General features: G+C 48.7%; 1 protein-coding gene across 4 annotated transcripts in view; it reads left to right on the top strand.

The window, feature by feature from the left end:
- FLNA (filamin A) overlaps positions 1-10,516 on the top strand; it is an 87,188-nt gene extending 76,672 nt beyond the window's left edge. For all 4 annotated transcript variants that reach the window (XM_035097097.3, XM_035097094.3, XM_035097095.3 and 1 more), the window contains 6 exons: positions 2,827-2,942; positions 3,707-3,839; positions 7,638-7,814; positions 7,912-8,130; positions 8,523-8,711; positions 9,586-10,516. In XM_035097097.3, coding sequence (XP_034952988.2) covers positions 2,827-2,942; positions 3,707-3,839; positions 7,638-7,814; positions 7,912-8,130; positions 8,523-8,711; positions 9,586-9,773 — 1,022 coding nt within the window. In that variant the 3' untranslated portion in view covers positions 9,774-10,516. The remainder of the gene's footprint in view (positions 1-2,826; positions 2,943-3,706; positions 3,840-7,637; positions 7,815-7,911; positions 8,131-8,522; positions 8,712-9,585) is intronic.
- The last annotated feature ends 16,932 nt before the right edge of the window (positions 10,517-27,448 follow it).

The following is a 27,448-nucleotide window of genomic DNA, read 5'->3' as shown; positions in this document are numbered from 1 at the left end:
GTTTTTAATAGGAGATTTAAAGATGGGAGGGCATGGATGCAGGGGGGAAGGGGGGTGTTCTGTGTGCCTGAGTGGGTGAGGTGGGGCAGTTTTGCCAGCTGCAGCAGATGCATGAGGATTAGGGAATACTTGGTGAGAGATCAAAATGTTGGGTTCTGCCATCTCCAGTTTTCAGTGTTGGCCTTCAACCTTAGGAGAAGAGGCTACCAAGATGAGGGGTGTGTGGACTGAAAACAGGCTTTATCAGTACTACAGGGTGAAGGACTAGGGGCCTCCACCAAAAGAGACGTTTGGTGTCAGTGCAAAACAGGGCCTTTTCTGGGGCAGGTCCCTGGTTCTGGAATCCCCTCCCTAGGGAGGCTAGATTGGCCCCATCCCTGATGGTTTCCAGGGGGAAGTGACCACCGTTTTTATTACATCTGACATTTAATTTGATGTTGAAGTACAGGCCTCACAGTGTTAGAATTCAGATCACCTGTGGAAGAAGTGTGACATTTATACTGTGAAAAACTTCTGGTTGCCAGTGGTCTCTGCTCCTGCCAAAGCTATTGTGGAAGGGATCCTGTCCTGGTCTTCATTTAACTCTTGGTTCTTCTTGGTTTTCAGTGTTGTGTTCCAGTTCTGTTACTGGCTACTGAGTGGGGTAGCCAACATGGTGCCCTCCAGATGTTGCAGGACCACAGCTCCCATCATCCCTGACCATCATTGGCTATGCTCCCTAGGGCTGATGGGAGTTGTAGTCTGGCAACATCTGGACAAACACACACACACACACACCATCATGGCTACCCTCACTCTTGGCATTTGCACTGGCTTTCATATTTTCTTCCCTTGGAAACCAAGATTGTGGAATAGCCCTTGTTTCAGCTGAAAGGTGGTATACAAATGGGGTGTTAGATGTAGATAGCTCCCAATTTAACTGAATCTGAGGAGGGTGGGGTGAAGGTAGCCCTGTCAAGGTAGTAGAGAATGCAAGAGCCAAGAAGGGCAGCCTTACACATCACTGTGGAGGTGATCTAAAAAAAAATCCTTCTAGGTCAGGGGTCCTCAGACTAAGGCCCGTGGGCCGCCTACGGCCCGAAGGCCTCTTTTATCCGGCCCACGACAACCCCCGCCGCCTGCTGCCACCACCTGCTCTTACCGGCGCGGCAGCGCGCTTCCGGGTCGGAAAAAATGCCAGAAATTGTTTGTGTGCATGAGTATGGGCATCTCCTGACCCGGAAGTGCACCGGAAATAACGATTGTGTGCTTGTTGGGGGAGGCCCATGTGCACAAACGATTTTCGGCACTTTTTTCGACCCGGAAGTGCGCCGCCGCGCCTGTAAGAGGGTGTGCGCATGCGCACAGGTGCGCACTCCCCTGCCCTCCGGCCCGCTGCGTGATCGGCACGGTGGGCACCGGCCCGAAGCCAGGTAAGTTTGGGGACCCCTGATCTAGGTTTTCATTGGCCAGGTCATAGGCCTGGAGATTGCAAGGCTTCAGGCTATTTCTAGGCAGAGGGATAGGAGCCAGAAGACACAGGTATTAGAGAGAAAAAGAGAGAAAGAGAATATGGCTGGCGTAAGGCTCAACAGGGCGAGATCCCTGCTGCTCTTTGCCCCACAGGGTGTATAGCTGCCTTAAGCGATAATAAAGTAAGGATCGTATTCCAACATCCGATCCAAAGAACCATATGTTGAGCACAAGGCAGATGGAAGTTGTATGTTGCAACTCGGAAACCGAGGTCTGTTCCAACGGGTGGCTGCTGGAGAAGCTCCAAAGGCAGGCCTCTATCTCTCTCTCTTCAGAGCTTGTTCTAGCTCCTTCTCTTGGGAACGGCTCCCATAAGCCACTCAGGGAATCTGCAGACAGCCAACTTCTGGAATCCAACAGGCATCATGTTGCCAACTACCTGGAATGGATCCAGTGCTCTAAAGAGCTTTCTGTTTGCTAATGAGGCTGGCAGATCTTTGGAAGCGGCCATCTGGAACGCAAGCTGGGTAATTGGCTGCCCCACAGTTTGCAAGTAGGGGAGGGAATCTCAGCTAGATCTCAAATGCTTTTTATTGAAGGCAGAGAGGGGAGGGCTGCTTTCAACAGAAGATTGTATTTGGGAGATGCATTGTTATAACCTCCATCCTTATTGAACACAATATATATTAGTTTAGGGTTGGGGCTTGAGGTAGTATGGTGTTTTAGAAGAACGTCTACATGTTAGAGGTGTAAATTTTGAAGTCTACTGAAAACTTAAGATACAGAAATCAGAACTCAAAATGTTTTTGGAGCATCTCTTCCATTTTTGGCAGTTCAGTTGTTGAAATATGTAATTTCAAGCAAACTGTTAAATATGAAATGCAACTTCATGCAGTGATTCTGATATTACCCAAATAGTAAATATGTGGTAATTGTTCCATATGGGGACCCATCTGCACATCAAACTGATAATTTGATAGAAGAGAAAATACAATAATTACAAACATCATTAAATTAAAAAATCATTCAATTAAAATTGGCAGTGGCAACATCTAATATTTTTTACACATTCTATTAACCAAATGCAGGCTGAATAATAATAAAAATAAATCTTCAGAGTGTTTCCTTAAAAATCATCAGTGATAGAGCCGTATGTATTTGCAAAGATGTGCATGGACACTGCTGAAAAGCCCCAAATACCTGCCAACCTGATGCAGAGCAAGGCTCCAGGTGCTGATCTCATGCTCAGGCAGGTTAAAATCAAACAATGTGAACAAACTCGCCATTTCCACACCTGGATTCCAGTCATTCATCCATTGACTGAACCTTTTGGCTTAGCATCCTTAATTCCACCTCCTCCCTCTTTGCTTGCAGGAGACTACGAGGTTTCTGTGAAGTTCAATGACGAGCACATCCCAGACAGTCCCTTTGTGGTACCTGCCACCTCCACCTCAGACGATGCCCGCCGACTCACTGTTTCTAGTCTTCAGGTGAGGCACTGGGAGAAACCGCCCATTTGCTCCCCCTGCTGGCTGGATTGAGTTGGCACTGTTGCTCTCCTGGGCTGGCTGTTCCTTGATTCAAGAGACTTGGACCCTGAAAGTGGAGCGGGAAGAGATGCAGATTGGGGCGACGGTGTTCTCTCAATCTGTACTGATCTGGGGGGATGGTGTGGCTGAGGGTTTTTGCCAAGATAAGGTGATTAAACAACTTAGGACAAAGATGGGTGCAGGGGTTGGACTAGAGGACCCTTGTGGTCCCTTCCAACCCCACAATTTTATGATTCTGTGGGTGCCTTGTGCCAGCCTTGGGACAGCCACTGTGTCAGCCCTGATGGCCATCCAGGGATCTGCTCTGGGGTTTTTCTCGTGTCTCGTTTAAAGGCTGCTAACAGTCCCCTGCTCCTTTTGGCTGCTGGGGCTTAAAGATGGAGAGCTTCCCTGGGCCACGCCTCTGCCAATCTTGCTGCCATCCTTTTGAAAACTGCCAGCCTCCCTCTTTCAGGGTATACTAGCCTAACAAATCCTCCCCTGTTGTTGCTGCTTGCCTGCCTGCCTCTTGCACTGCGGCCCAGTTTCCTGGGGCAGCTCTCCCTCTCTAAGCCACCTGGCTCTCAGGTAAGTGACCTTCTGCCTTGTCCTCATTTGCAAGGGGGTGGGGAGAGCGAGGAGAGGGGTGGGGTTTGTGGTAGCCGGAGCTTGATGCCATTGCCCGCCCTGTCCTTTCTGCTGCCTAACGTGCTCTGTGCTTCCAGGAGTCAGGGTTAAAAGTGAACCAGCCAGCCTCGTTTGCCGTCAGCTTGAACGGGGCCAAAGGTGTGATTGATGCCAAGGTGCACAGCCCCTCGGGGGCCCTAGAAGAGTGCCATGTCACAGAAATTGATGAAGGTAAGGAGGGCCTGGCAGAGCAGGGTCAGGCTTGCCATCCCCTTCCCTCCCGTCTGCGGAGGAGAAGGTAGAGCTGTTGGGTCTCTTTCTCTTTTGACAGTGGAATGGACTCCTTCGGGAAGTGGTGGATTCTACTTCCTTGGAGATTTCTAAGCAGAGGTTGGGTAGCTGCCTGCCATGGATGCTTTGGTTGAGATTCCGGCATTGCAGGGGGTGGACTAGATGACCCTTGGGATCCCTTCCAACTGTACAGTTCTGTGATTCCCTTCCAAAATGAACTCCTAGCAACTGTAATGGGGGGGGGACAGACATCTGATGGTGTAGGGCAGGTGTGGGAAACTTGTGACCCCTCCAAGTGGTGTTGGACTGCCATTTCCCATCAGCTCCAGCAAGTTTGGATTGTAATTCCAAAACAATTGAGGCCCACAACAGGTTCCTTGGGGCTTGAGAGTTTTCTGTGTGTGGTTGGCCTCTTTCCCATGGGTTTGTCAAAGAATGATCTGCTTAGACCTTGTGAACCTCCCTGAGATCTTTTGATAAAGGGGGGTGGTATATAAGTCTAATGCATAAATAAAATAGATGCTTTGCATTTGGAGGAAGAATAATTTTTTAATTGTGTTGGAAGATGGTCATTCACATCCAGTTTTAAAAGCAACTGCTACAAAACCTGAAAGTGAAAGAGAAATGGCAGTGGCGGCATTGCAATATTGACATGCTTGGGTCATGGCCTGAAAGAACACTCAGGATCTTTGTTTAGCCTTTTAATATATATATATATAAATAAAAGCCTTTTCCATGGTAAAGGCTGAACTTCACAAGGTCATGCATATTTTTCAAGAGTCCCTAGCAGATCTTGTTTTCCCTCTGTTGGAAGATGCTCCCAGAGATAGGCGCTGGTCTAAAACCAAACAAGGCATTTATAAGTCAGCACCTTGAGCAAGACTGAGAAAACCTCCAAGTAATTTGTAGAAGAATGACCCATCCCTGTAGCATATTCTGCAGTTCTGTCAAGGCATGGGCAATGGAGTTCTGCTGTAGCTGGAGTTCCCACATAGCATTTGTCAGGTCCATATAAAGATGTGGAACCTGTGCCCTCCAGATGTTGGACTACAACTCCCATCATCCGTGAGCATTGGCCAGGCTGGCTAGGGCTGTTGCAGGTGGAGGCCCACAGGCTTCCACCATAAGGGCATTACTGTAAGAAGTCAGACTGCTAAGCCTGTGCATGATGGTGGCCAGGAGTCTTATACGATGGCTGCATCCCCTGATGAAAGGCGCTGCAGGGTCCAGCCTCGGTCTACATCAAAGAGCAAGAAGGCCAACCAAACTGCGAACTTTGGTCTTGCAAGGAGCCTGCCTCTGCCCAGAACTAGTAAATTCTCCTCCTCCAAAGTTGGGAGTGGCAGTAATCAACAATGCAAACTGAATGCAGGGCACACAACCCACCCACCCACCCCCAAAGTATTCAGCTTCCAGTCTGTAACAGCAACCCATGCATTGCATAAAAATCTCAGCGGTTGTTTCTGAGACTGAGTGTTGTTGAGCTGGGTGGGGCTGGCATCCTCCTTACTCTGCCCCCTCCCAAGACAGGCACTTGCCTTGTTAATACCGATACTTTCAAACTGCTTTTTCTCAGGTTCTCAGCTAATTTTTTTTCTCAGAGTAGACCTATTGAAATTGTTTTGACCCTGCCTTTTAAAAACATGAATGTGTTTTAGATTTTTCTGTTTTGTTTTATGCTGATTTTTCTGTGAATGTTATTTGATTGATGTGATAAGTCACTTTTGAGTTGCTTTAGTAAAAACAGTAACCAATAATAATAATAATTGATTATTCAAAGTGACTTATCACTCCATTAGGTTCCTTGATTTTAGTAGGCGTACTCTGAGTACAACTTAATTGACTACTGCGCCGTACAACTAAGAATAGGTGTGGTTACAAAAAAAGGCTACCTGGAGGTGGGGGTTGATCCCAATTCTCAGTTGCTGATTCAGTTGGCAATGCAGAAGAGGAAATGGGAGGGGCAGAAACATGCCCAAGGCCAACAAAAGGACAAGTTTTAAGCACCCAGTCACTTCCTGCTGGCTTGAGGACTCTCCCTAGGACAATTCTCTTCATGGAATTGTGAGTGGAAGTGGGCAGGGCATATCTTAAGCTGTACAGGACAGAAAAAAGCAAGACCCCTTTCTTGCCACTGTCTCGACTCAAGTTGTGGGGTTAGCCATTGCTGCTCACGAGCCCACCCACCTAGAGTGCCCATTTTGCCAAGTTACTTTACTTAGGGGGTCACAGCCCTGTTGCTGCAAAGGCCCAGAGCTCATGCAGGCTGCTGTGTCAAAATGCTGCTGGTTTCCTGTAGTGGCATCTGCTGTGTTGTTGTTGGTGGTGATGGCATGAGAGCCCCATGGGCAGCTTCCTGCCACCTAGCTTGTGAGCCATCATGCCAGCCCACAATCTCCTGCCTGGTGTGACTCCACACTTTGAGGCAAGGCTGCAGACTTTTGAATAAGTTGCAAAAATTAGGCCAAGCTCTGTTGTGGTTCAGCTCATCTATGAAATTGTGTGTCCATAATATCCAGTTCCCCAAATCTGCACCTATTTGGGGTGCTCAGTAAGATTCAGGGGCAGATCAGGGCTGTTTCTGTAGAGCAGAGCTTTCCAAGCTGTGTGTTGCATGAATGCTTCCTGCACTCCTTCCAGGGTGGAAAGAGGTTAGTTTAATCTCTGGTTTGCTAGTAAAACTGAATTCCTGTGTCGTGAAATGATGCATGTCTTAAAAGTGTGTACCAACATGAAAAGTTTGGAAAGCTCTGCTGTAACGGCATACAAAGTAAGACTGGCAAGGGCTGAAATATCCAAGGTGTTCCATTTGCAAATAAAAGCAAGGAGGTATAAACTGTGAAATTGCACATTGTTATGTAACCTGTACCTGCAGGTGTGTTTACTTTAGAGTAAGAAACAGGGTACCTTTGGGGGCTTTTTAAACTATTAGTAACTGTCACACTTGTGTGTGTGTGTGTGTGTGTATCGTACCCCTATCTGGATCAGGACCCATGTGCTTATTTTTACTAGAGAAGGAGGCAGACACAGAACTACAGGCTACTACATGTGAAGAGCTTGGCCTTGGGAATATTCTGTTCTAGAGAAAATGGCTATGGGGGGAGCATTTCCACTCCCCTCACCTGCCACTTCCCCTTTACTTTTCCCAGCTAAGCTCATTTTGGTTTTGGCATGCCCACTGGCAAAAATACCTTTTGCTCTAAATCAAGTTCCACTTCAAGTGTGTTTTTTTTAAATGAGAGCTTACCCCAACAGGTCTAGTTACAGGTAAGTGGCCGTGTGGGTCTGCCGTAGTCGAAACAAAATAAAAAAATTCCTTCCAGTAGCACATTACGAACTTAGTTGGTCTCTAAGGCCCAACAGGTCTCTGGCTGATTTTTCGCTCTTCGTCTTAAGCAGTTAAATCAGCCCCAGCTAGCAGGTCGATTATGGGGGATGATGGGAGAGGTAGTCCAAAAACATCTGGAGGGCCCCAGGTTTATTGAGCTACCGTTAGCCTGTGTCATTCATGCTGGACAAATTTGCTGGATATATTTAATTTACTATACAGGGGTCATCTCCAAGATCTTTGGGTAAAGGTCCACGTAACTAAATGTCCACTTCCTTGGGCTTCCCTTCTGGACCTATTCTGTGATACATGCGCGCGCACACACACACACAATTTCTCACAGAGCCAATGACAACTGCTGGCAGGCCCCTTACACCTGCCTGTTCTTCCTCCTCTCACCTTTCCTACAGACAAATACGCTGTGCGTTTCATCCCCCGTGAGAATGGCATCTACTCTGTTGACGTCAAGTTCAACGGTAGCCACATTCCTGGCAGTCCCTTCAAGATCCGTGTTGGGGAGCTGGGCCATACTGGGGACCCAGGGATGGTGTCTGCCTATGGCCCTGGCTTAGAAGGTGGCATGACAGGTAATAAGAGGGCCTAGAGGAAGGGAGGGGCGGAGGGATGGAAGGCTCCCCAGAGCCTTGAAGAGAAGCTGCAGCCTCTTGCTCTCCTCCCCCACAGGAAGCCCTGCTGAGTTCATAGTCAACACCACAAATGCTGGGCATGGGGCACTGGCTGTCACCATTGATGGTCCCTCTAAGGTGAAGATGGACTGCCAAGAGTGCCCAGAGGGCTACAAGGTCATCTACACACCCATGGCACCTGGCAGCTACCTCATCTCCATTAAATATGGTGGCCCATACCACATTGCTGGCAGCCCCTTCAAGGCCAAAATCACAGGTAAGAGCCTAGGCTGGGGGGGTGTAGAGAAGCTTGGCTTAGGCAAGAAGGTGTCCCACTTTTTAAGGGCTTTGCTATCGCTCCAGACTATGGACCATATCTGAGGACACGCGAGTAGCATTGTAACCTTGCATGTTGTAGCAAAGACTGCAACCTTAACATAGATCAGCCGACCCCAATTGCCCTCCAGAAGCTGGGTGACAACTCCCACCAACCCTGCCAACTGGCCATGTTGGCAGAGGCTGATGGGAGTTGGAGTCCAACGGCATCTGGAGGGCACCAGGACAACGAAGGCCAATTTTGATGGTAACTTGGGGAAGAGGAGGCAAAGAGGGTGTTGCCCAGATCCAGCCTTACGCACCTGTGTAATCGTCCTTCCTTTTCCTTGGCAGGGGCCCGTCTCGTCCCCAGCCACAGCCTCCACGAGACTTCATCGGTCTTCATGGATGGGGTGGCCAAACATGATGGAGCAGCCCCCAAGTTTGCCTCTGATGCCAGCAAGGTGGTTGCCAAGGGCCTGGGCCTCAACAAGGGCTTTGTGGGGCAGAAGAACTCTTTCACTGTCGATTGCAGCAAAGCAGGTGAGTGCAGAAGATTTGTTGGGGCAGGTGGGGATGGGAAGAAATGCACACAACTGCAGGTTTTGGTCACTGCGCTTAGAAGCTTTGGGAAGCTAATTTGGGCACCAACCAGGTGATGGTCTGGGTAAGTTTGCTTATGGGGTCAGATGAATGTTTCAAATTGAAATGTATGGTTGGCCCCATCCTAGCTGAGGGGCTTGATGGGGGAAATGATGGATGGCAAGTCATACAACTTGGAAGTGTATTTTAAAACAAAGCACCACCACAAATAGCAAGGATAATTCAAGCTACCTAGCCTAGACCAAGTAAGAGGTTTGCACAGCAGCTCCTAAAAAAGATTGGGATTCAGGATCTTCTTCAAGGGCGGCCTCCGAGACACACCAGGGCGCTCAGGGGCAAAACCTGAGGTGCCAGAACCTGAGGCCCAAAGTTGGCAACTCTAGTGAGGGCATTAATTGGCAATCTGTGCAGGGCATGGGGGGAAAGGATGGGGACTGGAGGGTTTGTAAAAGGGTCTGGAGGAGAACAAAGGAACAAAAAAAAGTAAGCTGTTTGCTTGCTTGCATGTTTGGACCAGTTTCCCCCAATACTGGTATCCTCCAGCTGCTTTCGACAACTATCCCATCAGCCCCAGTCAGCACTAAATCACCTGCAGGGCTCAAGATTGGGGAAAGCTGGTCTAGAAATGGAAGGAGAGAAGAGTGGGGAGGGATAATTGAGTTAGTGAGGCATTTGGAGCGAAACACCTTTTGGCCTCTCTTGTATGCATAAATATGTATTTCAACGGGATTAGTTCTTCCAGACCTAAATATTACCAGCATGCATCATTTTTGACTGGACCCCCCCCCACTCCCGCCCCTTGCTCTTTCTGCAGGGAACAACATGCTGCTGGTGGGGGTGCATGGCCCCAAGACCCCCTGCGAGGAGATTGTGGTGAAGCACCTGGGCAACCGGCTCTACAACGTCACCTACCTGCTCAAGGACAGAGGGGATTATGTGCTGGTGGTGAAGTGGGGAGAGGAGCACATCCCCGGCAGCCCCTTCCATGTCTCCGTGCCTTAATCCTCCCCCCCACCCCCCTGATTATAACACTGCCCCTCTTGAGCCCTGTTTGTAATGCCACTACCCCTACTCGCCCACCTGAGACGCTGCCTCTTAAATTTCCTCGGCAGGCTTTGTGCCAGTGTGGGTGGGGAAAGGGAGCACGTCGCCCTTGGGATTGGGGGGTGGGTGGGTGTTGGATTCCTGTGGATCTGTTTACATGCAGCACTAACTCTTTTCAACCAGTTTTGTCAGTGATTCCCCCCCCCCTTCCCTACCCTTTTTTTGGAGGGGAGGAGTGTTGAGGGGCAGGATTGATTTTGCTTTTCTTGCCAAAGCACTGGCTTCGTGCCTATGGACTGAATTTTGTGCCTCCCTCCCTGAGTTTGCCAGGAAGGCGTCCTTCCTGACTCAAAAACAGGCACCCGGTACCACATACCTGTATCGGTGCCATCCACTGCTTGAGAGAAGGAAACAAAGCAAAAACCACTGCACCCGATGGAACTGCAGGCGGCCTGTCCCTTTTATCTCTAGATTTTCACTTTCCCTTCTTCGGCTTGAGATGGAAGCTCCATTGATACACAGAGAAGTGGCGGGAGCTGCTGTTGTGCCTCTCCTTGCTTTGCCAGTTTATAACCAAAAATCCTTGTTTTAATCCTTCCAAGTCTTAAGTCGTCGTTTGTTGTTGTTGTTATTATTGTGCACAACTGCCAGTCTCCTTTCTTTTGAGGAGGGAAGGGAATAAAAGTTCTGCTTCAAATGGCTATTGGTTGTCCTGGTCGATTCTGTTGACTTGGTTCCTTTGCAAAGGTGGACTCAGCTGTTCGTTTGTTGGGCTGCGTTGATTTCCACTTGGAGCCAGTGTGTTCGGAAGTAGAAGACACTTGGAGATCCTTTCCATGCTGTCCTGATAATGGACCTGGGCCTCTAGTCAAAATGTAGCCTTATCAGCTACTAAGGGTCCTTTAAGTTGCGCCCAGGCAGGACAGAGATAGTCAATAATGACACCGGGGTTGAATTCAGAGAAAGAATTTAATTTCTTATTAATAAGAGACTCAAGGTGATCAGCTCACGACAAGAGTAAAGAAACACAAATTGCAAAGCTTCTTATACACTTCTTTGGCTCCTTTCCCCCTCCTCTGTAAATGTGCGCACGCAAGGGGGTCACGCACGCAAGGGGGTCACAAGTACATCTAAGGAAGATCCATGTCCAGTCCTGTGCATAAACACATGCTGACTCATGCTGCCCCGGTAGCATCTTCCAGCAGCCTTGAGTAAGACTATGCGTCAAGGCTGGCAGTACATCGCTGATAAACCTCTCTGCCTCTCATTCTGTGTTCCAGACAAGGTCAGCTCTTAGCCTTGATAGCAAGTCTCACTGTTACATTGCACTTTAACACACAGAGGCATAGAGGCAAAGAGGAAAGCATTTTTAAGAAGCATTTTAGGAGGAATATTGGGGGGGGGCAACGCAAACTATAGGATCAGATCTAGCTCAATAACACAATTGGCAAACCCCTCCCTTCAAAATAAATAAGCATACGTAACAGAAAGGTGGTGGTCCCTGGCTAGTTTCTCACAGAACAAGCGAGACACTTTGCCTCGTGTATACAGTTCTACAAAGGCTGGAAACTTTTCTAAACCTAAAGCTGGGAACCTGAATTATGGTTAATTCAGGGGGAACACCTGTATCCCTCTCCCTAATACCTGCCCATGGCTTTATCTAGCAAAGGATTCTGAACTTGGTGCATACGGGTTGCCCCCACCCCCTCATAACACTAGGACTCCGGGGCATCCAGTGAAGCTGAAGTCCTTCTCACACCACATAGTTAAACTATGGACCCTCCTCCCACAGGAGGCAGTGACAGCCAGCAGCCCAGGTGCCTTTAAAAGAGCCTTCTTCCCCCATGAGTTTGCTGAATCCTATCAATGGCTGCTGGCCACAGCGGCTCAAGAGTTGGAGGCAAGATGCTTTTGCACACCGGTTGCTAGAAACTCTGGAGGGGGAGAATGCTGTTGGGCTCAGCTCCTGTTTGCAGGCTTCTTTGGGGCATCTGCTTAGCTGCTGTGCAAACAGGATGCTAAACTAGATGGGCCTCGGAGTGGAGCCAGCAAGGCTGCTCTAAAGTGCTTAATGGCTGCACAGCCCCAGAGGTCTGGTGGGCAACCGACCCCCTAGGAGAGTCCCTTGCTGCTCTTAGGATGAAACTCCTGGGTTACTAGGAATACTTTGAAAATCATTAGCTTAGAATGCAGCAAGTATTTCTCAAACTTATCCCACCTAGACCAGAAGGTAGTTTGGGTTCAAAATCTGCCTTGCGTTTCTCCAGAACTAAGCAATAGCGCTCAGCTAAAGTTTTGCGTTCAAAGTTTAGCTTGCTTAATATTTTCAGATTGTGATCAGTATTTGCCACAATCAAATTGGGCCTTAGTGCACTCCACTATTTCTTCAGTATGTCCTTTTTGCCCTTTTCATCCCCCCCCCTTTTCCAGGCCAACTGATCAAAATCCAGTGCTTATCGAGCAAAATAAACAGCTAGGTGGAAACTGAAGAGGGTACAAGAAATAATAATGTCTGCTGCTCCTCAAGCTCCATGGAGGGAAATGGAATAGCATTAAAACACCTTTAAGCATCAAAGAGAAGCATGGGTCTCCCACGTTTAGTCTGAGCATTATGGCAACCTGCAGGGCTGTTCTCTTGCTGCGAGGACACTTAAAGGACAGGGCTCAGCAGTGCTGTTTCTGCTCAACGTGAGTTTGCATGGCAGGGGTGGGGTGGGGAATCAGACTGGGGGCCACAATCCCAGCTGTGCAACTATCCAGGGGCTACCTGTAAGTGGTGGGTGGGGAAATAGGCAAAGGTGGGTGGAGAAATAAACACATTTTAAACCTTTGTATGGGAGGCTGCTTTCTACCCACACTTGCATAGCCACCTCTCTTCTTCATCTAGGCATCCAAGAGGCAGAGTTCAAGGATGCAGGCCAGCTAGGCAGAAACACTCAGGGAGGGAAGTAGAATGGAAATGGGTATGGAATTTGGGGGTGGGCGGAGGGAGAAGAGTCATACCTGGTATAGAGAAACCTGTGCCTGCTAGTGAAAAGGACTACAGGGGGGGGGAATAACAATTTGTCATTTTTGTTTAAAATACAGTGCATGTTCTCTTCCTGACCATAAGCATGACTAGCTCGTCTCTCTACTCTTAGGGTGCTTCCAGGTGGCTTGAATTTTATTATTCTTTAAGCATTTGTCCTAATTGGTTTCTGGGGGGAGTTAAATGGTGTTGCATCAAAGCAAGTGCTGCCCCCCACTTTCCACTGCACTTTCCCATTACCTCCCTTAATGCAAAAGGGCCAGTCGTTTGAGGAAGTGGGGTTGTTGTGCAAAACTTCCCAATCCACTGTGATTGCCCAATAAGAATTTACCGGTGTGTGGATGTCTCTATTTTGGGGTGGGATTCAGTCCAGAAGTGCCCTTGCTCAGCTGTAATCGTGTTTGCCTTCCAGTCAACTTGAGGGCGAGGCCTGCAACCAACCAACATTCCATACTGGCTCTCTAGGGTGGGGTGAAGCAGTGCTCATTCGCCATATATGCATCCCCCTAATAGTAGGGTTGTGTATATGCTGCAATTCTGTGGAAGTGGGGGAAATAATGTGGGATGGAGCATTTGGCAGAGAGTTTGGTGGTTTTCCATTTTGAAGAGGGGAAGCAACTTTCTGTCTTCTTTGGCTGCAAAGATAACGCTTAATAATATGCAAAGGTTGCTGAAATCTTAGAATCCTTCGCATAGCTGAATGAGTGGGTGGGGGCTTCACTGCTTATGTCATTATTCCCCCCGAGTTGCAAAATGAAAATTATGCAAGGTAAGAAAACTTGCATATTTGTATAATTTAGATGGGGAGGGGGTCTATAACATGATTATCTTGGCACAGAGTTCAACACTGCTTGCTTGCAATCCCAATTACATTCCCTCCAAGTCAGGGGCGAAGGAAGGTGTCATGACCCTCGGGGCGATCGTCACTATGTAGGGCGCATGCGCGACATCGCTACGTACGACACATGCAGCTGTAGTGGCGATGGGGGGATCCCGGCACCATCTGTATGGTGCTGGAGCAGCGCCAGCAGCAAAACGCTATTCAGCTCATGTGCAGCGTCACTATGTACAGCGCATGCGTGTGATGCCGCACATGCACTGTACTTAGTGGATTGCTGCCGGCGCTGGGATCCTCTGCTCGCTGCTCCAAAGGCAGCTGCGGCGGCACGATGGCTGCTCGCGCTCCCACAGGGTGACTTCTTGTTACCCCCGCAGACATGGAACCTGAGCGTAACGCCCCCCCCCCCCAATTGCGACGCCACTGCCTCCAGTTGTTGTTGGAGTCCCATCAGCTCTCGACAGTAGAGCCAATAGTCAGGGACAAATGGAGTCCTAACACCTGGGAGGCAACCCCTATATGATAAGGTAAAGGTAAAGGGACCCCTGACCATTAGGGCCAGTCGTGACTGACTCTGTGGTTGTGGCGCTCATCTCGCTCTATTGGACGAGGGAACCGGCGTACAGCTTCCAGGTCATGTGGCCAGCATGACAAAACCGCTTCTGGCAAACCAGAGCAGCGCACGAAAACGCCATTTACCTTCCCACTTGGAGCGGTACCTATTTATCTACTTGCACTTTGATGTGCTTTCGAACTGCTAGGTGGGCAGGAGCTGGGACCGAGCAACAGGAGTTCACCCCATTGCAGGGATTCGAACCACCAACCTTCTGATCAGCAAGCCCTAGGCTCTGTGGTTTGACCCACAGCGCCACATGCCACATGATAAATATCTCCCCCCAAAAAACCACACACACACACCAGTGCAGGGCTTAGTGAACTGCTGGAATGCTTTTGTAGTATTTGCTTTCTTTATGCATATGCATACAAGGACATAAGCAGGAGGTGCTTCTGCAGAAGATGTCAAATCCCTCAAACTCAGTTTTCTACTTGGGATGTAGCATTTAGTTCATCCTCACCTTGCATGTGCTCCCTCCAGGGCAAACTCTCTCTCCCGCCACGTGGCTTCACCTTCTCAAAACACTGGTGGCTACGGAGGATTGCCCAGCTACCGAGAACATGAACGCTAAAGCTCCTGGCCACTTATTTGCAAGTTAGCCAATCTCAAGCACTTTGCCCAAGCCCTGTCTGTTCTGGTTTCGTGAGCGAATATATGGTTTGATGTACCCACTAAACCTATTTTTAAACAATCTCATTCTGCTACAGCGGAAAGAGGCACAGTATGAATGTGATCTGAGCTCACACCTCTTGTGGGAACTCAGTAGCTGACAGATTTGGTGGTGGACGTGCTGGGGCGGCAGCTGCCTGTGGTATTTATGGCCAGCGGCTCTACCTGTGCATGGCACAGAGGCCTCTACCGTGCAGGGGAAACTTCAGTGTGCCTAGCTATGAGCTGGCAGGTTTCACGTCTTTGCACCCTTGCTGTTTCTTGGCTTGCCACCAAGCATGCAGCAAAGAGCTCAGCAGCAAGTTCCCTGGGGAAGGGCCACAGCTCAGGGGTAAAGCATCTGCCTTGCGTGCAGAAGGTCCCAGGTTCAATCCCCAGTGGCACCTCCAGGTAGGACAAGGTGTGGACTCTGCCAAGCTGCTACCAGTCAGTGCAGGGGCGTAGCGGTGTGTGTGTGTGTGCGCGCGCCAGCAGGGCCGTGGCCCAGAGCGCGGTTTTTTGACCGGGTGTGCAACAGGTGCCTCCAGTGCTCCTCTCCTGGCATCAGAGGAAGCAACGCTTAGGGTGGCCATAAAAGTTGTTGAGCTCCCTCTGCCCTTTGGGGCCAAAGTTGTTGAGCTGTCTTAGTCCATCGTGGAGCTGTTTTAAAAGAAAGCTGGCAAAAATGACACTGCTGATATGGATTGCCATATGTCTGGATTTTCCCAGACATTTTGATGATTTCCGCCTGGACACTGCTGCTTCTGACTGCAGTATTTCAGGTATGTCTGGGGAATTCTGGACGTATGGCAACCCTAGCAACGCATGCAGAGAGGAGTGCCAGCGTGGGAGCACCTAGTTTGCCCCCACCAAGTGCCGTGTTGGCTGGCTCCCCCTTGTATGGGTGCTTCTGGGGCAGGGCAGGGCCCCTCTGGCAGTGTCGGCTGGTGTGCCACAGTGGGATCCTTCACCCTCTATGCCCCACCCCTTGGTGCATGGGCACCCATTCGGTGCTCGCTTCCTGGGAACTTGTGCTAGGTGGCTGATTCAGTGTCCGCCAGATCAGTGTTTCCCAAACTTGGGTCTCAAGCGGTTCTTGGACTACAGTTCCCATCATCCCTCACCACTGGTCCTGCTAGCTAGGGATGATGGGAGTTGCAGTCCAAAAACAGCTGGAGACTCAAGTTTGGGAAACCTTGCGCTAGATGGACCCAGTGATCTGACTCCGTATAAGGCAGCTTCTAGGTTCCTACGACCCCAAGGTTTCTGTTCTGGTAAGAGTCCTGGGGTGCTTCTGCATCCTGGCAAATTTCAGGCTACACAATTAAAGTTGTTTTCAAGGTCTTGTGCAACAAACCTGCTTCACTTTTCATTCTAAGGAAAGTGCTGGAGAGTGTGGGAAAACACTTGCTTTAACCCTTTAATTTCCCTGCAAAGAAATCCGGGTGAATGCTCGGTGAACAAGTTGTCCGGAAGTACCCTCAAGCTGGTACTGAATGGGCTTGGGCTTGGGCTCCTGCTCTGTGGCCTGCTTTTGAGTGTATTATGCTTTACTGCTATTTTGGGGGAGCTGGAGCGAGAAAACACCAACAAATCCACTTTACTGCTTGCTCACCATATTTCTGCTCTTTAGCAAATGGTCCCCACAATGGCAAAGTGGTGTCCAACTAAACCAGGCTAAATTGGCACCTGAACTTTAATTTCAAATAGGCTTTTAATAAGAGGGTTGTGGAATATTTTTGCCAGGGAGCAGAGCAGAGCCCATTCATCTTGGCCTCAGATACCCTGACAAAACAACCAAGCATTCTGCAGTGGAGTTTATGGTTTGTGGCTCTGTCTTTGAGCTTTTTGCTAAATCTACCCATTGTTACAGCACACTTTTTTTTTAAGGTACAGAAATTACTTTCCCCTCTCTTTTAAGTCAGATGATGATTCACTGCTTCAAACACTGTTCTAGAACGGCTTGTTACAGCACTCTTGATGGAAGAAGAGGCGCTCTTTCTCTTTGGTTTTATATAATTTTCTTTTTTAAAAAAACCAAAAACATTTTTATTAAATTTCCCAATTAAACAAATAGAATATTTGTTTTAATAGAATATTCTAAACAAATAGAATAAATATAGACTTTTCAATCATTGCTTTCTCTATTATCACGCAGAACTGGCTGACACATGCAGAGGGTCTACCAAAATCCTGTCCAGTGCTTCCCCGTCACCTAGAAGCCTGAAATGTCCCACATGCCCATCTAGCCCAGGACACCCTAGTTACTAAATACAACACAGAGTATCCTAAAAGTAGGACATCTTCATACTGAAACTTTTTTAAAAAAGTGGAAAATGCTGTTTCCCTCCCAACAGAGGTCCTTTGACCATCACTGGACTTGCAAAGCAACACATACTGGACAGAAAGTCAGGGTTGTGGGGTAAAATAAAAAAATTCCTTCAGTAGCACCTTAAAGACCAACTAAGTTTTTATTTTGGTATGAGCTTTCGTGGGGTTTTTATTTTGGTATGAGCTTTCGTGAGGGTTGTGGGGGTTTCATATTTTCATACATTTTGAATTAGAATGGGACTGAAGTGGGTGCCAGAGAGGAATTCCTATATGGGTCCTGAATGTGTATCTTATGGATGCTTGTACAGTGGTACCTCGGTTTATGAACACAATTGGTTCCGGAAGTCTGTTCATAAACTGAAGTGAACTTTCCCATTGAAAGTAATGGAAAGTGAATTAATCCGTTCCAGATGGGTCCGCGGTGTTCATAAACCGAAAATTCATAAACCAAGGTGTTCATAAACCGAGGTTCCACTGTAAAATACTGTGAAGCTGCCTTATGTCTCTTAGAGTCAGCATATAGATTAACCCTGCATTGGCAGTGGTAAGGAATCCCTGGCCCTCTGTATGTTGTTGGACTACAACTCCTATCAGCCCCAGACAGCCTGGCCCCAAGGGTCAGGGATGATGGGCGTTGGGAGTCCAGAAGGGCCACCGCTGATTTAGGACACCTACTTTGGGAGACAACCCCTTGGAAATTCTCCTGTGCACACTCAATGTACGGTCAATTAACTGGCTTGCACAGGAGAAATCTCTGATGTCCCTGTTAGTGTCTAGGGCTGAGATCCTGTTTGCATTAAACACACTTGCCATCTGCAGGCGCCAGCAGGGCTTGGGCTGACTTGAACGACAACTTTGGCAGCCGTTGCTGAACTCTGCAAGATAGGTGTCTGAATCACTGCAGAGCTGCCACAATAACCCTGTTGAGCAATCTGCATGGCTGCTGTAAGCTCACACCCTTCCTGGAAAACCCTTAGCCTAAGGCAAGGGGGGGGGGGGAGAGAACCTTCCTCTGCCTACAATGCAAAGTGAGGCAGTGTTTTACAAGAGAGTGAGGAAGGTTCTCCCCTCCAGCAGGCCTTTGCTCATGAAACGCCAAGGCTCCCTTGAAAGAAGCAAGCACGTACAGAGTGCATTTTCTACCACTGAGTAGGATTGTCAACTGACCATAAATTTTCTTTTTAAAAAAAATATCAGTCTGGCATGCTCCCATGTCCTTAACAGCAGTCAGCCAGCAAAAGTATTTTTTTATTGCATAGAGGGAATGATCAGGTCCTACTACACTCAGAAAAATTAATTATCCTCCCACCAAACAAAGAGATGAGGTTGTGATCCTCTAGAGTAGGGTTTCCCAACCTTTGGTCTCCAGCTGTTTCAGACTGCAATTCCCATCATCCCTGACCACTGGTCTTGCTAGCTAGTGATGATGGGACTTGTAGTCCAAAAACAGCTGGAGACCAAAGGTTGGGAAATACTGCTCTAGAGGTTGTTGGACTACACCTGTTGGTTGGTTCTGATGAGGATTTGACTTAACATCTGGAAGGTGTAGATTCCACATCCTTTTGTGAACTGTGGGAATGTACAGTTTGCAGGTTGCAGAGAGGCTTTCAGCGAGCTGTGAACCCCTCTTATGTGTGAATATTATTGGCAACTGTGAGCATTGGGGGCAGAGCTGCTGCTCATGGACTGAGCAAGCGAGCAGCTTCCACCGCCCTCTCCAAAAAAACCTCCTGCTGCATTCAACTTGCTGCAAGCTGGTTCCACCTAGCTGGCAGACAGCAAGCAGCAAAGCTTCCTCAGCTCTCTGGCCCACAGAGGAAGTAAAAAAAAGGCACAGCAGGGCAGGTGTTGGGAGGGGTCTCTGACAGTACAGAGAGAGGGAGGGAAGAAATTGGTCAGAGGCAACATTTCCCAAACCTGCAGCTGCCTGCCCCACCTGCTCAATGCATAATCACAGTGCACAGTCCTGGTTCCTTGGGCAGGCAGATCAAAACACCAGGGACATTTGTCGTGGCAGAAATAAGAAGGTCCTGGTCCAGCTTGGCTGTGTGACAGCACTCCTCTTCGTTTAACCAGACATACTTAGCGTGAATTTCCCCTGGTAGTTGACTACTGCCCTTTGTTTTTGTTTTAAAAGGCAACATGCATTAATGTTATGAAATAAACCATTTTTTTGTTGACAAAAAGAGCATCCATCCATTATGCCAGGTGTGGGGAAGCTGTGGCCCTCCAGATGTTGCGGAACTACCATTCCTATCGGCCACAGCAAGTATAGCCAATGGCCACGGATGATGGGAATTGTAGTTTAGTTTAGTCTGGTCTGGGGAGCCAAAGGTTGCCTGGGCCTGCATTGTGATCTCTGGAACAGTGGTTCCCCCTTCATTTCGATCAGCCTGGCCAGGTTTACGCCAAGGCTGAAGGAGCCAAGGTAAGCTCTCTCTCATGTCCTCTCTCCCACCACCCCAACAACTTTCTGTGCCTTCCAGGGCAGACTTTCCAACAGCTGCTTACACCCTGCAACTGTAGTAAAGCGCAAGTATCCTCAGCTCCACCTTAGGCCCAACCTGCTTTCTCTCCTCGCTCCTTCATCTGCCAAAAGGGGAATGATGAAACTGACCAGCCTCACAGGGCTGTGCTACGAATGACCGAAATACTACCCATGAAGATATTTGAGCGCTAAAAAGAAATCCCGTGTTAATTATACTTTTACACTTTGTTTATGAGCTGCTGTTGTTGTTTAGTCGTTTAGTCGTGTCCGACTCTTCGTGACCCCATGGACCAGAGCACGCCAGGCACTCCTGTCTTGCATTGCCTCCCGCAGTTTGGTCAAACTCATGTTGGTAGCTTCGAGAACACTGTCCAACCATCTCATCCTCTGTCGTCCCCTTCTCCTTGTGCCCTCCATCTTTCCCAACATCAAGGTCTTTTCCAGGGAGTCTTCTCTTCTCATGAGGTGGCCAAAGTATTGGAGCCTCGGCTTCAGGATCTGTCCTTCCAGTGAGCACTCAGGGCTGATTTCCTTCAGAATGGATAGGTTTGGTCTTCTTGCAGTCCATGGGACTCTCAAGAGTCTCCTGACTCTGTCCTTCCAGTGAGCACTCAGGGCTGATTTCCTTCAGAATGGATAGGTTTGATTTTCTTGCAGTCCATGGGACTCTCAAGAGTCTCCTCCAGCACCATAATTCAAAAGCATCAATTCTTTGGCGATCAGCCTTCTTTATGGTCCAGCTCTCACTTCCATACATCACTACTGGGAAAACCATAGCTTTAACTATACGGACCTTTGTCGGCAAGGTGATGTCTCTGCTTTTTAAGGTGCTGTCTAGGTTTGTCATTGCTTTTCTCCCAAGAAGCAGGCGTCTTTTAATTTCGTGACTGCTGTCACCATCTGCAGTGATTAAGGAGCCCAAGAAAGGCTGTACTGGAGCTGTACTGGAGTGACCCCCAAAGAACCCCGAGAGACACAGTTTGTTCAGGGTTGCTGGGAATTGTAGTTCTGTGAAGGGTAAACTACAGTCCCCAGAATTCTTTGGAGGGGAAGGCATGTGCTTTAAGTGTGCACAGCCCTAGTCTCTGCCCTGCTGAGGCCTCCAGCAGACGGACCCTTTCCACGTGTGCCCTTCCTTGGGTGCCCCCTTGCTTGCTTCCGAGGCAGGCCTGACTCGAGCTCTGATGGCGCCAGTCCCAGACCTCTCGCACCATGGATTTGTGGAGCCTGCTAATGATGGCTGTCAGAGCTTAAGAGAGGCCAAGGTGAGCTTAGGGTTTAGCTCTCCTGGGACGTCTTGGCACAGAAGCGATGCTGGCACCCAGGGCAGCGGCTCAGGAGCGTCCCGGAGAGCGATGCTCCACAACTCAGATATTCCCTTCTTTGGGCATCGCTCCCTCTGGCAAGCGGAGCGCTTGGCTCAGAAGGCAGCAGCTCTTGCCTGCCTTTCCGGCTCCAGTTCACACCAGGAGGAGGGGCCTTCCACTGCATTAAGCCCTTGTCCTTGGACCCTGATGCCACCAGCTGGGCAGGATTTCTCCCGTTAGTGTCCTTGTTCTCTCACACAGACCTGCTGCCTAGATTTTTTTCAAACAGCTGGATAATTTCAGCCAGTCTTGTGGAAATGGAGGAACAAGATACTTCCTCTTGACAGCTGTAAGCAGACCGCAGCACCCACACGCCCTTCACAAACCATTCTCTTGCCACTGCTGGCGCAGAGATCCCAGGTGGGCTTGCACTTCGGCCTTTAAGAGCAGCATGGATCCTGACACTGCGGCTCCACACTGGGGGAGAAGCGACATCTGCTGAAGATCTTCCTCCGAGGTGACGGTTGAGGGTGCCATTTCAGATGCAGTTTGGCACCCCGGGACATGCGCTGTGCCCACATGGGAGACGGTGGAGGTGTAGGCCTGGTTCCAACATGAGGTCAGGCTTGCACTCTGGCCTGGCCCTCTTGACTCGGCTCAGTACACAGGAGGCCAGACTGACCGGTCCCATTTCGCTGCCTGAGGCGAAACAGAAGGGGCCGGCCTCCACCGCCAAAGCCTCGCTTCCTGAGGTGGTGCGATGGCAGCTCGCAGGTTCTGCCCAAATCTCACCGGAAGCCAACGCTGCAGCCATTTCTCCCTGCTTCTCCAATGGGCCCCCACCGCGTTGGGATTCTGCCTCCCGAGGCAACCTCTTCAGTCAGCCTCATGGGTGGGCCGGCCATGACTAGAGAGGCAAAGCACCCCAAGGAACAGGGGCCAGGTCCCTCATAGGACTTGATTTGTGCTTTATACCCTCCTTAGATACCAGGCCAGACTATTTGGCTGCGTGCACACTGACCTTTAAAACCCATTCTGTTGCTCAGAAGGGATTTGGCCACTGTGGTTTATCCATCAGAGTTACAATTCCAAGAAACCCTTAACAAACTACAGCACCCAAAATTATTTGAGGGAAATAATGTGCTCTAAAGGTACAGTGTAGAAGCAACCATAGTCCATACAGCCCGGTATTACCTCCTCTGACTGACACCAGCAGCTATCCAGTCCTTTGGCAGCGAGGGGCCTGATCCTCTACCGCCAGCTACTTGGTTGTCTGCATCTAGTGCCTTCCTTATGCAATACATGTTCTCGGTCCTGCCCCCACTTCAGACCTTGTCTGAGGCATGCATGCCAAAATGGTGGGCCAACATTAGCTTTTTTAAAAAAAGCGGAATCTGCAACAAAGTGTTGCAGCATGTTTCTCCCCTCCTGAGCTTTCCATTTTTGCCAGCAGTTTGCTAGCATTCTGCAGTCACTGAGCATGCTCAGTGGCGCTTGGGCTGTTTGGGGGCAAGGGGGGCTGGCAGAAAGGGGCACAGTGGCACCTGGCCTCTCATCAGCCACCTCCCTGAGCTTACTGGAGGGAGGGGAGTGCAGGAGGGATGCCATGCCGCAGCACGAGTGCTGGATTGGCTTCACCACCCCTTAGAGATTCCTAACAAAATAATTGTTTGCACTTCCACAAACCCTTGGGGTTCCCCCAAGCCCACTGTCACCTCTCTGTGTGCAGAGGGTGCTGTTCTGGTTCTGTTAGGATCCACAGTCAGCAAATTCAGTCTTGGTTCAGAGTTTAGTGTTGGTATCTAACAGGGGTCAGCAAACTTTTTCAGCAGGGGGCCGGTCCACTGTCCCTAGGACCTTGTGGGGGGCCGGACTATATTTTGAAAAAAAAATATGAACGAATTCCTATGCCCCACAAATAACCCAGAGATGCATTTTAAATAAAAGGACACATTCTACTCATGTAAAAACATGCTGATTCCCATGTCTCAATCCAGGGGCCAGATTGAGAAGGCAATTGGGCCGCATCTGGCCCCCGGGCCTTAGTTTGGGGACCCCTGTTATATAAGCTCTCCAGGTTTAGTGGAGAGCAAAAGGTTAAAGGTAGAGGAGCAAGTACATTTATGTAGGTGATCTCGTTGTACCCAGCATCTGCAGGCAATGCCCATTATACAGATGGAGAACAGAGACTTAAATACTTGAGCACACCCAGTGAGACCATGGCTAAACTAGAAGCTGAGCTTGTACTGAGTCAAAAGCATGATCTCCTGGCTCTGGATCAAGCAACACCCTGCTCCTCTTCCCCTGTGATGTCATGATGAAATGGTTGCAGTTCCTTCCAAGCAAAACAGGCAATGTCCCCTGCAGAAGAACAATGCTCTATTTAAAGAAGCCAATTCCTTGGAAAGCGTGTCAGAGCCACATTTTTCCTTTTCCAGACTGACAGACATGTAGATTGTTGTGCCACAAGTTACAAGGAGCCATGGGACAACAGCAATCATAACCCTACTTGCCTGGGAGCAAGCCCACTGAATTCAATAGGACTTACTTCTCAGTAGACACAGTTGGGTTTTCTGCTGCAAGACATTATCAGTGGGCTCTAAACCATCATAGGCTAAAGAGCATTTTTCTTAAAGAATCTGAGGAAGGAAAGACAAAACTTGCACGCAAGTTACAAAGCTCTTGGTTTTCAAAAATTCCTAAAACCCTGACTCGCAGTATCCATTCTCCTCCACCACACCAGAAGACTTTTAAGATAAAACAGAAATGCAGATGGGGTTTTTTAAGCATTTAAATATATATATAGAAAGCAAAGCAAACCACAGCCAGTTTGTGCTTCAAAATGTGCAGAAAGAAAACATCCTTCAATCATCTCCTGACAAACCCTGAGAAGCCACATTCTTTCAGATGCCCTTACCCTGAGCTTCTGGGCTTTGGGGAGTTTCTGCCCAGTCACAAAGGACCCTCTCCACCCGCTACAACCTCTCTCACCCCTGCAAGGCAAGGGTTAATGGCAATCGCTCCTCGCCATCTAAGGGCAGCAGAAACCCAACCCCTTCAAAAGCCATAAAAGTCCATTTTCAGGAGCGAAATGAATGCTGTGATTTATTCCCCTTCTCCTAAATAACAGTGTTGGGTGAATTAAAGGATTAAGGAAAAAGGAGACCTATTCTGGGAAGATGGGGCTCTGAACAAAGAACTGGGCGCCAAAACAGGATTCAGGGCGCCTAGTCAAGAATAATTAACACAGAGATTAGTTGGCACCTAACAACATGTCCTGAACCACTCTGCTGTGTGGGGGTTTTTCTTTTTAAGTAATAAAAGGGTAATTTTCTTTGCATCTTCTGGTTTTGGATTGTATGGTTAGGAAGACTTCTAAATGGAGCTGTGGCCAAGGGTCTCTCAAATTTCTCAATCCCAGTTGTGGGCAGAGAACGTTTTGTGTGTGTGTGTGTGTGTGTGTGTATTTCACTTAATTCCTCCAGGCGGCAGAGAAATCCTCCCACATTTTCTCAGGTGTGGGCCTTCTCATTAGCAGTGGCCATGGCACTGTTCCTTTCTCTTTTTTCCTTAAGGGGTGTTGCTGTTGTTGTGACAGTCGGGGGCGAAACAAGGCTTCATTTCACTCTGGCCAACGACCCAGTTTGGCACCCTTCCATGTGCATTTGCGTTCACACACAAGCTGAGAGCCTGAACGGCACCCTCTGGAGGCTTCACCCTAGAGCAACAAACTTGGTTAGCCCCTCCATGGCTCTGGTGACAATAACAGCAATTTTTACTAGCTCCCATGCCGCCTTTATGCATCCTTGACCGAGTCCTGGGATTCTTCTTTGTGGGGAGATGTGCTTTAAATGTTTGGTGCTTATGCAGCCTGAGACCCAGCAACTGGCTTGCCTGCCCTACCCCCACCATTTAATCCCACCCCCAGTAATTCTGCAAACACAGGCCCTAGCAGAGGCTGATCTGTTAGGGGAATGGGGCACTGCCCCAACAACCTCAATCAACCCCCCCCCCCCCGGGCCCTCCCTTCCCACTCCCAACCTCTCCAGGGGTTTCTCCTCCTTAGTCCCAGCATTGCTCCTTGCACACTCTGCAGGAAGGATGGGGGGGGGGGGTAAAAGGAGTTGTCTCCGCCAGTTGTGGGTTCTCTGGCACCCCCTACTGTTGGGCTCCCTGTCTCCCACCCTAACAGTCCCAATGGACACCAGTCAGCCATAGTAGGTCCTCAGTTCTAACTAGCAGCCCAGTTCCTCACTATTTTAGCAGCCTGACTAAGGGGTGCATCTGGGGCCTCAGGCATTAGAGTTTGGGTCCCAAATACTTTATGGGTCCCAAATGCTTTATCTTGGGTCCCAATACATCTGGACCAGCCCATTTCCAGCCAGACGCATCCTATCCACTTTATTCAGTTTCAGAGAGACACCTGGTGGCAATAGCAAGGAACTGCATACATCACTTTCTTCAAGTTGAAGCAAATGTTTGCATCTGCATCAGGAGTAGCCAACGTGATCCCCCACTGGATGTTACAGGACTACAACTCCCATCATCCCTGACCACAGGCCATGCTGCCTGAGGATGGTGGAAGCAACACCTGGAGAGCACCACATTGGCTATCCCTGATTGGGGGATCTTTGGATTGTGGTTACGAGAAGAAACAATGATCAGGCAAGTATCATCTGCGCAAAGTCTGGCATGTAGATGTGCACAGAACATTGGGTTGGAGGGCTGGAGGAACTTTATCCTTAGGTATTGGTGATGGTAGAGCACCAGACACCCTGGTTTGAACCCTCGGGGTCGGATCCCATTCTCAAGTGGGGTGGAAAGGCAATGGACTCCATAACCCTCTGTAGGGCAGGAGGTGGTGTGGATCAGATTACAGGAATATCCTGGTCTAGTCTCTGTTCATTTTCCGACCAGCTTGAGCCTTTAATGGTACACTCTCTCTGAAGGTCCAGTCTTCCTTAAGAAACTGAACCCCTTGAAGGGACCTCTAAATATTCTTATTTCAGGAATAAAGGCAGAACAGTTGGGGTGGGGATGTTAGCCCAATGCAAGTAGGTGCATATGCTCCTTCCCATTCTTCTAGATCCAGGTTCCTTCTTAACACGAAACAAGAACTTGGGAGACTTGGGGCACTTGTGGTCGTACCACAATATTTTCTCTTCATTGCTTCTCAATGCTGCTGAAAGTTCCATCTGTGGAACTTCTGTTTTTCTGGCAGCTCTTGAGAGACAGAAACTCCACCAGAAAAAAAGATGTCAGGGCTTCCATTACTGGCACCTGCCCTGCAACACTCCTTGTGGGTAAAATTAGATGGCTTCATAAAGCAAAGCCAGAAATGGATTGTGGATACATCGTTTGTTGGCTGGTATGTACCTCAGCGTTAATAAGGTTTGTCTATATAAGTTCACTCCCAAATAACTGGATGATGTTTCTATGATAGCATTCACAAATTCAGACCCTCCAAGTGTCCCTATTTTCCAGGGACGTCCCTGATTTAGAGAAGCCGTCCTGGTTTATGATTTGATCCCAGAATGTCCCTATTTTCATTGGAGAAATGTTGGAGGGTATGGAGTTATCCCCGAGCCGCCTGAAGGCAATCCTGTATAAGGAAGAGCTTTAAAAGTTTAATGTTTTATTATGTTTTTTATATATGTTGGAAGCTGCCCAAGAGTGCTGGGGCAACCCAATCAAATGTGTGGGGTATAAAAAGTGAAATTATCATTACGGAATGGGACGTCCCTATTTTCATTGGATAAGTGTTGGAGGGTAGGCTACTTAGCATTTAGTTCAGTGCCCTGATGTATCTTCCCTGCTACTGCCTTTGCTCCTGGGAGAATGGAAATTTAAACTCCTGTGGCACTTATGCTTCTCAAACTGCTGGAGGCATCTCATCAAATTGGGGAGATGGAGAAAAATAGGGTTTTGTTTCAGACTTACCTTCTTTAAGCTGGTTAAAAATTATTTCTCTCCAACAGGCATAATATGTGGTATGTGCCTCCTGTTTTCCACATGTGATTTGTGGTCACTGACTCAATCAAAACCCCACCTGCAGTTTCAATGTGTCTCTTTTAGGCGCTTTACTGTTAAGATTAGGCTGCATCTTTCACTCCATACACATGAGAAAGTGTTTATATAGAGTGTATATAGTAAGTGCAGATACTCCTGTAGAAACACACACTTTTAACTTAGGAGTCTTATCTCTTTGCAGAAAACAACTCCAACTCTCATCAGCCCCGACAAGAATGGGCAATGGCCAGGAACAATGAGAGTACAGTGGTGCCTCACTAGACGAATGCCCTGCTAGACGAAAATTCTGCTTAATGAAAGGATTTTCTGATCGGAGGTTGCCTCGCTATACGACGAGGTTTTCTATG

Source organism: Zootoca vivipara, chromosome 15 (genome assembly GCF_965207765.1).
Source record: "Zootoca vivipara chromosome 15, rZooViv2.hap1.1, whole genome shotgun sequence".
Taxonomy (NCBI): Eukaryota; Metazoa; Chordata; class Lepidosauria; order Squamata; family Lacertidae; genus Zootoca; species Zootoca vivipara.
The sequence above is the reverse complement of the archived record's forward strand: the minus strand, read 5'-3'. Positions and strand labels throughout refer to the sequence as shown.